This window comes from Micropterus dolomieu, linkage group LG23, assembly GCF_021292245.1.
Source record: "Micropterus dolomieu isolate WLL.071019.BEF.003 ecotype Adirondacks linkage group LG23, ASM2129224v1, whole genome shotgun sequence".
Classification (NCBI taxonomy): domain Eukaryota; kingdom Metazoa; phylum Chordata; class Actinopteri; order Centrarchiformes; family Centrarchidae; genus Micropterus; species Micropterus dolomieu.
The window spans coordinates 20,725,031-20,738,412 of NC_060172.1; the positions used below are offsets into that span (position 1 = coordinate 20,725,031).

Sequence of the window (13,382 nt, forward strand, 5' to 3'; positions counted from 1 at the left end):
CTGATGTCCGTAGAAAGCTCTTTGGTCTTGCCCATGGTGCTGATGTTGGATGCTGGTTGTTTGGGTGTTGACAGGTGTCTTTTATACAGGTAACGAGGTGAGGCAGGTGTATTTGATGTAGATAATTGGTTGGGATTGGGGCTGTGTCTTAAAGAAAGACTAACTGGCTTGTAGGAGCCAGAATACTTGCTGTTTGGTAGGGGGTCATATACTTGTTTTTCCTCATCAGATGGTCATCAATTTTTATAAATTCATATGATGTGATTTTCTGGAATTTTCTTTGGGATTCTGTCTTTCACTGTTAGAATGTACATATGATTAAAATTGTAGATTGTTGCATTCTTTGTAAGTGGGCAAACCTGCAAAATCAGCAAGGGGTCAAATACTTTTTTCCCCCACTGTATGTGTTTCGCCTCCGGCCTCGCCTCACCTCTCAGCTCTACATGGGTTAAGCAGACCCCCCCCCACTACACTTTTCCCTCTTCCATGCTTTGCTGCAGGGCGCAAGGAGAGGAAAAAATGAAGAGACTAAACATTTTAGACTGTACACTGCCAGAGGAAAGGCAGCGGTTTGATGTCTCCTGTGTTGTGTCAGACCGGATTGTTTTGTTTGTTTGGCCTGTGTGTGTCTGTGTTTTTCACCTCCGCTACACTGAACTCAGACAGATAGATGAACTATATGGCTTGGCAACAGCAATGTACAGTCAATGTAACCAAGAGTCCTCAGCAGTAAAACATTCACCCACTATGTATGCACTATAAATCATTATAGGTATTAAGGCCTGTGTTTGTTTGCTGATGCCAGATTTAAAAGGAAAGCAGGTCTAGCTCCAAAATAAATTTCCAGCAACTGTGAAGCATTGTGTGTGCATTATACTATGTTTGTTTTGTGGGGTAAGTGGCCAGCATGTGGGTCGGGATAAGTCTCGTCAGGCTGGATGGGATGGAGTAGGGATGAGAAATAAAGGGGGGTAGAGGAAAAGAAGAGGAGAAGGATCAGGGTCAAGTTTAGCTTATGTAACTGCTTCCCACAGTTGGGGCAGAATGCGCTGCAGTGGCTACGTTTAAACCCATGAACTCGCATACTGGCATGGTGCAATGTCAGAGCTTGACCTATGAAACAAAACACTGTGTATGATTTCCATGCATTTACTCAGCAAAGGCCTTCACTTCTCTTATTGTCCTTTGTACTTCTCTTTTTCTGAGCTCTTATTTCTGTGTCCTTTCCCAGAACTGTAACATGGTTGACTTGTCCTATTTCTGCCCCAGAGAATAAACAAATTGACAGCGTTATACAACTATCATTAATGTTAAAAGCAGCAGCTGTGGTCAAGGTTTAGTGAAAGGTACGTTATACTCATGCCAGCACTGTAAACCTGAGGGAAAAAATACAGGTTTTGAAAAAAAAAAGAAATGGCCAATTGAAATTACTCACCAAATGTGTAGGATCTAAACAGATTGTGTGCTGATTTTTGTTTGATGATTTCTCTTCCATAATTTTGCTGCTTATAGGCTTAACACAAACAAATCTGACAGTAGTGTTGTGCAGCATGGAGGACAACAGTCAGTCTCCCAGGTATGCTGCTATGGGCCTTTGTGAATTGAAAATATTTGCAAAACTACATAAAAGCAAGCATGCTTGTACTTACATTACCTTCACACTATACATAGCACATTATGGAAAACGCAGTCTACTCTAAGCAGCTCAGGGCTGGTATTAGAGAAAATTAGGTCGTGTTGGCAAGGATCATTTAATTGAGTCTTAAGCAGAAAATCACACACCATAGCTGCTTTCATCTTCTGTCATTTTACCAACAGTGTGTGTGTGTGTGTGTGTGTGTGTGTGTGTGTGTGTGTGTGTGTGAGTGTGTGTGTGTGTGTGTGAGCATTCGTACGTGCGTGCGCATCTCTTTGTCTGCAGGGAAACAAGGGGTGTTTTCCCAAAATGTTTTGTGCCTGTACACGCCTGCATGGTTTCAGGTTGGCAATGAGTTTCAGGGTGCAGTTCAAAGAAATTGTGGTTGTTTGTGAGTTTTTTCCCCCCCTCAGGCTCCTACAATACCTCTGCACTCTGATGATCTGTGAGTTTGTATATATGTGCATATAAATTAGCATTTTTTGTTTGCTTGCTTTCCTCTCCAGGCTTACTGACCACTGTGTCCTTTATTACCTTTCATCCTGTGTACTGCTTCTTATCCTATAGACTCCCTCTCTAGTGTGCTTCACAGCTTTCCTTTTAACTTCATCGCTTTATGTGACATACTGCTTCCAAAACTACTGCAGATCCTCTGCACCTTCCTGCTTCTCGTCTTCTCTCTTCTCCTCTGTGGGCGTTTGACACATTGGGTCACTTTGAAGTTGTGAGAGCTCAACAGAAACACTTCTCTCTATCCTTGTTCCTCTCAGGGAGAAACTGACACCGCCGTTTGAGGATGTGTGGAGGATCATGCGGTCGGTGAAAGATGACACCGGACAGAATCTGGTGATGCTGCTGCTTAACCACAGGTAACCACAGTTTATACACCTTGGTTTCTCATCACTGCAAACAATCTCCATAAGTAAATAGATTTTGTATTGAATTGTAACATCCTATTAGGTTATTTGAATGTTTTTACTTTTTTTAGCCATATCATATGGAATCAAGAACAGTAACAGTAAAGTATGATTATTAGAGGGGTTATTCTCAGTGATAGATTTAGGTATTTGTTAATACAGATGATGTATCAGAAAAGATTTCAGTCTCTCTCTGCAGTTTTAGCCCACACTGAGAGCCTGATGGTGTGGGCTTGATGATGTGTGACTCACAGAGGACCAACAGATTTGACAGCAGTTGACTCAGCAGCTCCACATGCTTATACAACAGAGAGCATGATGCTTAGATAACTTTTTGATCAGTAGAACGGATTTCTTTGATCGTTTCAACTGTTCTGGGATTGTAGCTAATGAATAATTTTAACACGATGGAGGGAGAGAAGTGTTGCAGTAGGGATTGGTCGATCCATCCTTGTGTCTGCCGACCAGCCTGTAGGCATTCATCAGTGTCTGGGATCAAAAGTCCACACAAACACCTGAATCAATCGAACATTCAAATGATATGACATAAATTGAAATATTTCATATGTATGTTTGAAAGTAGGAGTCTGTAAGTATGAGAAAAGGTTTTGGCATTTAAAATTGAACATGTCTTTGTAGTCGGCAAAACAATGAATATGACTTTGATTCATTCTGAATACTGTAGTTAAATGGGACAACACCAGAAGACCCATGGGAGCCTGTGTGAAATGTTAGAAGAGTTTATGCTCTAAATACATTTTTGATATTAACTTTATTGTCCCTGCGCTGCTTTATTTGAGTGTGTTGTCCTAAGTAAATTGTCAAACACCAAGTCCAAAAACTTTGCCTGGCAGCTCACCTCTACAGGGCATTCAAAGAGATCATGGATGCCTTTGACATACCACTGTTAGTTAATGGGCCATCAGATGTTACTCACAGCCAGCACAGAGATTGATCTGGTTTTCAGCAAAACAAAAGTAAACATGTCAATGCCATTACAATTTGGAAATAATTTAAATGCAGAGTGTATATCTCCCAGTGATAAAAAATAATCCATGTTTACACAAACTTAAACAAATACAAACTTAATCACAGGTATATCAACACGTTTGCCTAGTTTAGTGGGGAATAGTGACGAAAGTCATCATGCTGTAAATGCTTTACGTCCAGTAAAGCTAGGAAGTTTTTGATAACAGTGCTTATACAGTATCTGAATTTTGACACAAATACCAATACATTACTTTTTTTCAGTACCTTAGTTTCCTGAGTTTGACTCAGCTTTTAAGAAAACCAATTCAGTTTCCATACAGTAAATATCTGATCAGACACTTAGAATCTCACCAGGCACCTGACAATGCCAACTGTGCCAACAGAATTTGACAGAAAATGATCGTTGTTGCCACAGGTATAATTTGCTAATACTCCGTATCATACCATTATTATTTTATCAAAAGGACAATTCAGTGTAGTTTTCTTTGAAAAGTCTGAACTCAATACTTTTGGTTACACTTAGAAGCCGCTGTGTAGGTCTTCTATTGGCAAACATGACCTCCCCAAAGCCACTGGTCCATATAACAGTAAATTAAATAATTGAATTTAAAATATGCCTATACAAACAGCTCTCCATTTTAAACATTAGAGGGATGCCTCTTTTACACATGTGGTGTCAGTACCTCACTTTCAGTTTGGTATGACCTCAGGTGATGACTGTACCATTTAATACAGATATTCGATATAAATCACAGATGTGGCACTGACCAATTAGTAGTTATAAAACACTTACATACACACAAGACTTACATGAAGGGATAATGGGAACATTCCTAAGATATACATGTTTCACAGAAACCTCTTTCTTAATCTACAGTTGAATCATGGGAAATGTGGAGAGTCAGAATGGGGACAGTGGATTCTACGGCGATGTGACGGGACATCTCTCCCGGAAGCACACGTCCCGGTCACTCCGTCTCTCCAGCAAGCAGCCAATCACCCGCCGTGCCCGGCACTCTTCTTCAGTGAAACAAGAACACAGAAACTCTGAAGCCTCAACTCGCTCCTCAAGCACCCCTAGCATCCCACAATCCTTAGCAGAGAACGGACTGGAACCTTTCAACGCGACAGATGCGTTTGAGGAGTTCGGCATCAACCCTCACTGGACACAGCGCGTCGCTATGACAATGAGGCCGGAGTCCTATCAAAATGATGACGACCCCTTGGCCACTCCAACTCCTGAAACCTCCGAGGCAGACACTGTCGCTCAGGATGGAGGCGAGGACTCCATGGGGGAGGGAGAGGGAGACGTGGTTGGAGAGGAAAGGTACCTCCAACGAATGACTGAGGGTCCACGTGAGGGAGGTAGTTTTAAAAAGAAGCGGTCCAAGTCAGCAGACATGTGGAGAGAAGACAGCCTGGAGTTCTCTCTGTCTGATCTGAGCCAGGAGCATCTGACCAGCACGGAGGAGATGATAGATGGAGGAGAAGAAGAGGAGGAGGAGCAGTTCACACGCCCCAGAGCCAATGCAGGTGTGGATAATACATGTTAATTTTTTATGTAGTCACTCAGAAGCAAATCTATCATAGCAAAGAATACTACCATTGTCACAGCATTGACATTGACATTTATTTCCCATCTAGAATCGATACATTAGATATTGACGATTCTAGATTTGTTCTTAGTATGTACTTTTCAAAAAGCACCACTGCTGCAACCTGACCAAAAGAATGGTGACTGAGGGTTGAAAACAATTTTTCGTAAATGTGTGCGTGTGTGCAGAAGTGTTAGCTTGATTTGATACGCTTTGCAAGTGATGAGGGGGAGCAAGGTGGGAAAAATTGCAGACACTCATCAAGCAGGGAAAAATGATTTGACAAAATCTACTGATTGAAGGTTAGCTGCCGTCCATCAGTTGCAGTAGATCATGGGGTTGTTAGCTTAACTGGCACTGTGTAAGAGCCGCTGGAGTTCAGCGCGACAGCAGGCGGTAGCTGGTTACCTAACTTCTGAAGGTCTAAATGCTGCCCCAGGTGGTCGGCCAGCTCAGAATAATGGATGAGCACAGACACACACATTCATGCTCACTCACCAAAATCATACAGATTCACAGAAGGACACAGACACACATGGAGTAGGCTAATTTACACGTCAAATGTGGCAAAGTAATCTAAAAGTAGCCAGCAGTAATCAGAATACACAACTTCATCTTGCTCACACACACACACACACACACACACACACACACACACACATACACACACTGCCCTGCAATAACCACCTGTGTCTGTTCCAGGCTCAACTGAAAGGGCATCATCTCTAGACCATCTGTGCAGCCAGCAGAGTCCTGGCCTCAGGGGACAGAAGAGCCGCTACGCAAAACATCGGAGAGAGACTGAGTGCGATGGAGAAGGGGAGGAGGGGCTGATGTCTCCAGCCGAGGAGGATGGCGGCGGGTATGGAGCATTCACGCTCCCCTGCAGACGCTCCCACTGCCTGTCTGAGGGCTTAGCAGGGCTCGGCATCCCGGCTGCACCGTGCCCTGCTTTCCAAGGACGCCGAGCACAAACTACTCAGGTTAGATTGCATTTTAGGAATATACAAAGCAGACAAAATAGTAATCAGGTATTTTGTCTCTTCTATCTCTCCTTTCTGAAATACAGACCTCTAAATGTAGAGTGATAGAGGACTTTGTTTACCAGTAATATCCAGGAGGTTCAGGAGGGGTTCACTGACATGACAGTCACTCCAGCAATTCACATTTTGTAGACAACCAGAGACATTTCCTGTGTGTGCTCATGCTCTGCAGTTGTGTTTGTGTATGTTACATGTATGTGCATCCAAATGTGTGTGTATATTTTTGTAGGGGGAAAGGGATTACAAAGAGTCAGATAGAAAGTCGCTGTTGGACCACTTGTCCAACACTGGCCTGGTTTCTGCATTCCCTCTCTAGAAATTAAAGCATTAAAGCATAATATCTTTCATGCCCCATTCACTAACCACACACACACTGTCCTAACATGCATAAATATACATAAAAAAGTAATAAGTGATAAAACAAATTGCCAAATAAGAAGGAAGTTATAAAATAGCGAACCAGGCTTTTCTTTCAACTCATTCCCAGAACCCCCTAGCAACCTTGGATAGCAGAGGAAACCTAAGTGGTTATTATAAATTCAACTAGCCAGGCAGAGGGGGTTGTTAGACCGGATATAAATAGACAGACAACACAGCAAAACAAAGAGAAATAGAACACAGGGAGACTCCCAGTTTGGTGAAAGAAAAGTGTGAAATCACAGAGAACGTCTTGACATGAAAAGCTTTCTTTTAGCAGAAATGCAAAAACATGCACACAAACACACATTGTGATGCACTAAAGCACCCACCCACCCACATGCACACACATATGCGCTTATAAACCCAGAGGCCTCTTGTGTAGTTTAAGTTGTCAGGTTGATTTGAGAGACATAACCTCTTTTATTTTTTTTGTTTTTGGCTGATAGGACATCTCTGGTGTTTTGGGCGAGGGCAGTGAGTATGGCGACAGCGGCATTGATGGCGTAACCATGGAGATAGACGGTGACGGAGAGTTGGTGTCACGGCGCTGTAAGGCCATGTCTGCCTCTTTCTCAGTATACTCGGCTACTGAGAGCAGCGTTTTCAACGGGAGCGACAGTGGGAGCAGCAGTGCAGGAGGAGGAGAAGGAAGAAGCGGAGAGGGAGGCAGGGGAGGAGTGTATGAGAATTTCCGGAAGGAGCTGGATAATCAAGCCTGGGTTAGTTACTTTGTGTGCGTGTCAGTGTTTATTCTTCTTTTAAATACAGGTGTTAATGAAAGATCCAACATATTTGTTATCACTCAATTTTTCCATCACTTTCTCGTCAGGCACATCAGGGTCGGGACTGCACGGAGGAGGCTTGCTCCGCTGTGAGTGATGAGCAGAGCAGTGGCACACTCAGTTGTGCGTATCCATCGGACACTCCGATTGGCTGTGCACAAGGCATAGTCAGGAAAGCAGGGGCTCTGGCTGTGAAGAACTTCTTGGTTCATAAGAAAAACAAGAAGGTGGAACCTGCAACACGTCGCAAGTGGAAACACTACTGGGTCTCTCTCAAAGGTGTTGCATAGACTCATACTCAACTTAAACATAAGCATATGCTATGTATAAGATATTTTGTGATTTTTAACTGTATGTAATAGATTGTAAATGTTGGCATAGAGAGTTGAAGGCTACAGGTCTCTTTTCATATTCAAACCGAGAACTTTGACCCCAAGGCCCTCAGCTCCTCATGAACTCCTAAATAAGCACAAAAACTCTCAAATTCTCTGGAAAAAGATTACCAAAACATTTACTTTAAACAATACCGTGCAGCCATAATGTCACATTCAGATAAACATTTCAGCCTGACCCTAACCTGTTTAGTCTCTCACTTACTCTCTCCTGTTAGACTGTAATCACATCAGTCGTAACACAGCCCGTGCCCTTGGTTGTCACCTCTACTGTCCTCTCTCACCCTCTTCTGTGTGGCCTTACATTTCCTGTCCTCTGACTCCTCACAATTTAATTTTACGGCGGCATCCGTGTCTAATCCAATCTCATCCTTGTGAAATGCATTAAGAGACAGCATCTGCAGCTCCATTCCTGCCTGCCTCCTGGAAATAAATTAGACTGTCTCATAGTATTCCTCCTGACCTCATGTTATACATTAGCACCAATAATAAACAACATAGGCCCATAATATTAATTAATTATTATTTTTTTATTTTGCTGTAACGCCAATGAGGGATTAAATACATTGTGTTTTTCACACACTTTAGAGTTGTATATCAATACTGCTGAAATGCCTTGTTTTGCTAATTGGTTTCAGTAAAATAAAATGGTAAATACAGAAATAAATGTCACACCAATAAGAAAAAAAATTCTCTGTCTTTCTTTTCCCTGCATATTTGTTTTCTGCATTCTTCAAGGCTGCACTCTCTTCCTGTACGAATCAGACGGTCGTTCTGGCATCGACCACAACAGTGTTCCTAAACATGCACTGTGGGTGGAGAACAGCATTGTTCAGGCTGTCCCTGAACACCCCAAGAAAGACTTTGTCTTCTGCCTCAGCAACTCAGTGGGAGACGCTTTTCTCTTCCAGGTAGGAGAGACACTAGTGTTTCATAGTCAAAAACATAACGTTTTTCAATTATATCATTGTTTTTTGGGACACATGTCAGCAGATCACCAAGAGAGACAGAGATGTATGGCAATAAGAAGAGACCAAATTTCCCTTGAGGGATTTGTGTGTGTGGCACACAAGTACATGACATTTAGCCCTGTGTGGAAGATAAGCCAGTCATGTGTTCATGTGTTTGTTTTATGTTTGACATGTTTAAAGGCCACACTGTCATACTGTGACAGTGATCCACCACAGTGACCATTGTGTAAAATTAAAATGTGCTATTTATATTCATAGCAGCTGCCCACAGTGACATTCAATCAATGAATAGATAGAAGTAATAAAATGATCATGAGATTATAGTCACTGCCCTCTCCCGATAGGCTAATAACGGGACTCTTACTTCAATTCTTTTAGCTGTCAATTTCTTTCTTCTTTCAAATTTCTTTTTCTCGCTATTGTTACCCATTTTGTGAGGGAACCAATTGTTATTCCCTTTTTCCCTCTCCTGTCAGACGTCAGGCCAGACAGAACTGGAGAACTGGATAACGGCGATCCACTCTGCATGTGCATCTGCTTTGGCCCGGCAGCATCACAGGGAGGATACGGTGCGACTGCTGCGAACCGAGATCCGCAAGCTGGAGCAGAAGATTGACATGGACGAGAAGATGAAGAAGATGGGAGACATGCAGCTATCCACCGTCACAGACGGCAAAAAGAGGAAGACCATACTGGACCAGGTATGGAGAGAGATGTGTAAGGAGTCAGTTATTCTAAAAGTTTGTGTTTAATGAAAGTAGTCAATTCAATAAAAGCTGCTGTTCATACAAGAATAACAGGCAAGATCTAAAACAGAGGAATCAGTTGCTTCTTCATTGATCTCCCAATAGACACAAGAGGAAGTGTCAGAAAGCCTTTTCATATTATTATACTGCTAATTAGTTATACTTTTTGTCAATGTGATGCTGATATGAACCAGGCTTGTGAGCTCATGCGTTGAGCATCCTGCTGCGTGTCTTTAGAAAACACCTAAGGGGTGTTACAGATGCATCTTTGTACGTTTGAACTGCACTGAAATCTCAGCACAAAATCATCTTTACTGCATGACATCATCCAGACATAACAACAAATGTTCTTAAGGAGTACTTAGTATATTCATAGCACATGTTGAAACACATGCGAAGCACAAATTAGCAGGCAGTTGAGCCTGAAATATTTTGCTAATCTGTCCATATTTAATAGCTGTTTGGAAATGATGTCAAAGCTCAGGTATGTTCACTTTCATTGGAACATAGCTTTATAGCTTTATAGCTTTATTCTTTGCTCCATGCATGTCTGGAGCTGCTGCTGAATGTTAAAGCAGCATTGCATGTAAACATTGCAAGGGAGCTTAAGAATGTGCCCATGAACAAAAAGGCCTCAGAGCAAACCTCTGTGTCTTTGTATGTGTGTGGCATTTGGTTGATAGTCAATAAAAGAAAACAATGTTATATTTTTAAAAAAGCAGCAGGAAGTGGTTAATCTGAATAACACAGAACACTTCCTATTTTTGAGAAAACACTGTGATTTTGATTGCCTTCTATAAAGGCACATTAACTACAATTGTGGGATCAAAGGAGTGAAAACCTGAGTGGTCGATTATATCAATGACTTCTGACTTCTTTCAAGATTAGTATCTGAAACCACATTAATCTACAAAGTGAGTTTACATAAATAGACAGGCTTGGGATTTGTGATGAACTCATGTAACTCATATAAGACTCAAAGAAAGAGTTGTATTCCTTTTGTATTAGGTCCTGGAACAAATAGGTGAAGGCAGGAATCAGTGCAAATTAAGTCTAGATTGTGTTTTAGTGTATGTGTGTGTGTGTGTGTGTGTGTGTGTGTGTGTGTGTGTGTGTGTGTGTGTATTCCTGTGTTCCACCTCCCACGGCCCACCCTGTGATACATTGCACATAGCACAGCAGGTCGGCCACTGGTGGGGGTTGTGTTGGTGAGTAATAACTCTCCACAGGGGCTTCAGCACTCCCACATCTCACTCCTGCTCAAACAACTGAAGAACCATCTAACAAAGAGTGATCTTTTATGCATATTTTATGTTGTGGTTTTCATCAGTGGCCAAATCTGGAGCCATTCCATTGCTGAATCTGGATGTCATCAGTGAAGTTTGCTTATGTTGCATAATCACAAATCCATCCCTCTCACTTTTTACTCATCTTTCCATCTGTTAGATCTTCCTGTGGGAGCAGAACTTGGAACGGTTTCACATGGATCTGTTCCGCTGTCGGTGCTACCTGGCCAGTCTGCAGGGCGGCGAGCCCCCCAACCCCAAACGCCTGCTGGGCAATGCTTCGCGTCCCACCAAGCTGGCCATGGGACGACTGGGAATCTTCTCTGTCTCTTCCTTCCATGCACTGGTATGGTTAAAAATGCCCGTGCGCTTAAACCTAATCGAAGCACCTTAATCCAAAACTCAAATTCTGTCCCACATGTCTCTACATGTTCCAGTAGGCCTTGCGTGAGAGGTTCCCAGTTGCTGACCTTCAATACCAGTCCAGCTTGTAGAGTAGGTGTATTTATTAGGCTGTTGAGTAAGAATCTTGTCATATACTGTATGCTTACTGAAAGTAACAATTTATACGTACCGGCAGAGATTTAAACAGACAATTTAATAGTGGCTACTCAGGAGCAAGCAGGGGTAGGCTAAATGAAGCTTTCCACATTAGCTGCTATGTTAGACTTTTCAGCTGTCCTGAAGAAGCTTGTCCAAAAAGTCTTGTTTTGTATGACCCACCAGTGTATGGATTTGATTCTGAGCGCTTCCAAGTGGAGATTGATGCCTTTTTATTGAATTATTTTTTGGCAGATTTTGCCTTTTTATTTTTGATGGTACAGCCAAAGAGAGGCAGAAAATGTGGGATAGAGAGAGAGGATGTCATGCAGCAAATGAGACACAGGTTGGAATCAAACCTGGCCACTGCGGTAAGGACTTTAGTCTTTGTATATGATGCTCATAGTCTACCAGGTGAGCTAACCAATGCCTCCGCTTCTGCGTGGAGCTGATTGTTAGCCTAAATTAACAAAGTCTGCGCCTCAAAAAAAAATGTGGCAGAGCCTACCAAGCTGCATTCTGAAGCAGCTGGCTAGCTGGACAGAAGCACAGCTTTAAGCTTAAATATTTCTGAATTAATATACTTTATTGATAACTCTTTAAGTAATTCATTTCCCTTTTGTTCATATTGGCATTGGCATTTTTAAAGAAATTTTGAACCCCTCAGTATAGAGTTTTCATTAGAAACAATCGACAGTAAAGCTTCTTTTGTTTATCTTTTTTAAATAAGTCTTCAAAATGCTGCTCAGCTATAACTACTACCTACAGATAATGTTGAAACTCAGTGATATGGCCATTTAACATTTAATTCTAATTTCAACCCTAAACTCAAGTGTAACCCAAATAGAGACACATTTGCATTTACATACCTTCACACAGTCTTCACCTTGCACATATTCAGATCATTCTTATTTTCTCACAAACAGTCCTGACGTTGACTGCTGTAGCCTGTCGCTAAAAGCCAAGTCATTAGCTCAGTGCTCGGTACTGTGCTCTCGTTGTCACCTTAAGCGTTCCAAGAATGTGTGGAATGAAACACCACTATAGATAGATTGATCTATATGCTGTTGTGTATCATATGGCTATATTCTCTGCCAAATATCATCAAGGAAACAAAGAGCAGAGCGGAGACAATGAGGTGGAAACAATATCTCTGTAGACCAGTTTCATACAAGCAGGCCATCGGATATACCAAACACACACACACACACACACACACACACACACACACACACACACAACATCAGAGGTTGATAGTGTTTTTTTTGTGATTGTTGGATCAATATGAACTCTGTTAGTAAGCTGTCATCCCTTAGGCACTTTCCCACAAACAGGCTTAACACTGTGCTCTGTTGACTCCCCCTTCCTTTTACTGCGTACACCCTCACTTCCTTTGTCTCTGTGTTTCCTACTCTACAGTATCTCCCTTAGTCTCACCTTCTCCTTGCCTGCATTATTTTCTTCACCCTTTTCTCCATCCGTCAAATACTGCTATAAATGAGCACACCTTTGAGGATCATATATTTGCTACATTTAAAATGACTATATAAATAATCTAAATGAACCAATTCATATTGCCTCTAGCAAAAGTTAACTGTCCTCTCTCTCAATCTCTAATTCTTTTTCTTTTCTTTCTTGCCTTTTGTTCATCAGGGCTGTTATTATGCATGGCCAAAAGAGACATTGTAACAAAATTGGCTGTAAAAAGGCCTCTTGCAGGCAGCTTACATAATAAGAGTCTTGAAGACAGTTTGACCTATTACGTTTGAAGTGTGTTTGCCTCATGAGCAGTGACTGGTGAGGAGACCGAGAAGCACACGCTCACACAAGTACAGTATACTTGTGTACACATACATATACAGGTGAAACTTGAAAAATTAGCATATCGTGCAAAAGTTCATTTATTTCAGTAATTCAACTTAAAAGGTGAAACTAATATATTATATAGACTCATTACATGCAAAGTGAGATATTTCAAGCCTTTATTTGATATAATTTTAATGATTATTGCGTACAGCTTATGAAAACCCCAAATTCAAAATCTCAGAAAATTAGAATATTGTG

The 13,382-nt window shown here is 41.7% G+C and overlaps 1 protein-coding gene across 1 annotated transcript in view; it reads left to right on the forward strand.

The window, feature by feature from the left end:
• The window catches only part of tiam1a (TIAM Rac1 associated GEF 1a), a 40,101-nt gene that overhangs the window by 20,017 nt on the left and 6,702 nt on the right, over positions 1-13,382 (forward strand). Inside the window, exons 2-10 of the mRNA XM_046040804.1 lie at positions 2,407-2,505; positions 4,421-5,076; positions 5,841-6,121; positions 7,048-7,320; positions 7,431-7,662; positions 8,514-8,686; positions 9,223-9,447; positions 10,939-11,124; positions 11,219-11,225. Of these exons, the coding sequence (XP_045896760.1) occupies positions 4,428-5,076; positions 5,841-6,121; positions 7,048-7,320; positions 7,431-7,662; positions 8,514-8,686; positions 9,223-9,447; positions 10,939-11,124; positions 11,219-11,225 (2,026 nt within the window). The 5' untranslated portion in view covers positions 2,407-2,505; positions 4,421-4,427. The remainder of the gene's footprint in view (positions 1-2,406; positions 2,506-4,420; positions 5,077-5,840; positions 6,122-7,047; positions 7,321-7,430; positions 7,663-8,513; positions 8,687-9,222; positions 9,448-10,938; positions 11,125-11,218; positions 11,226-13,382) is intronic.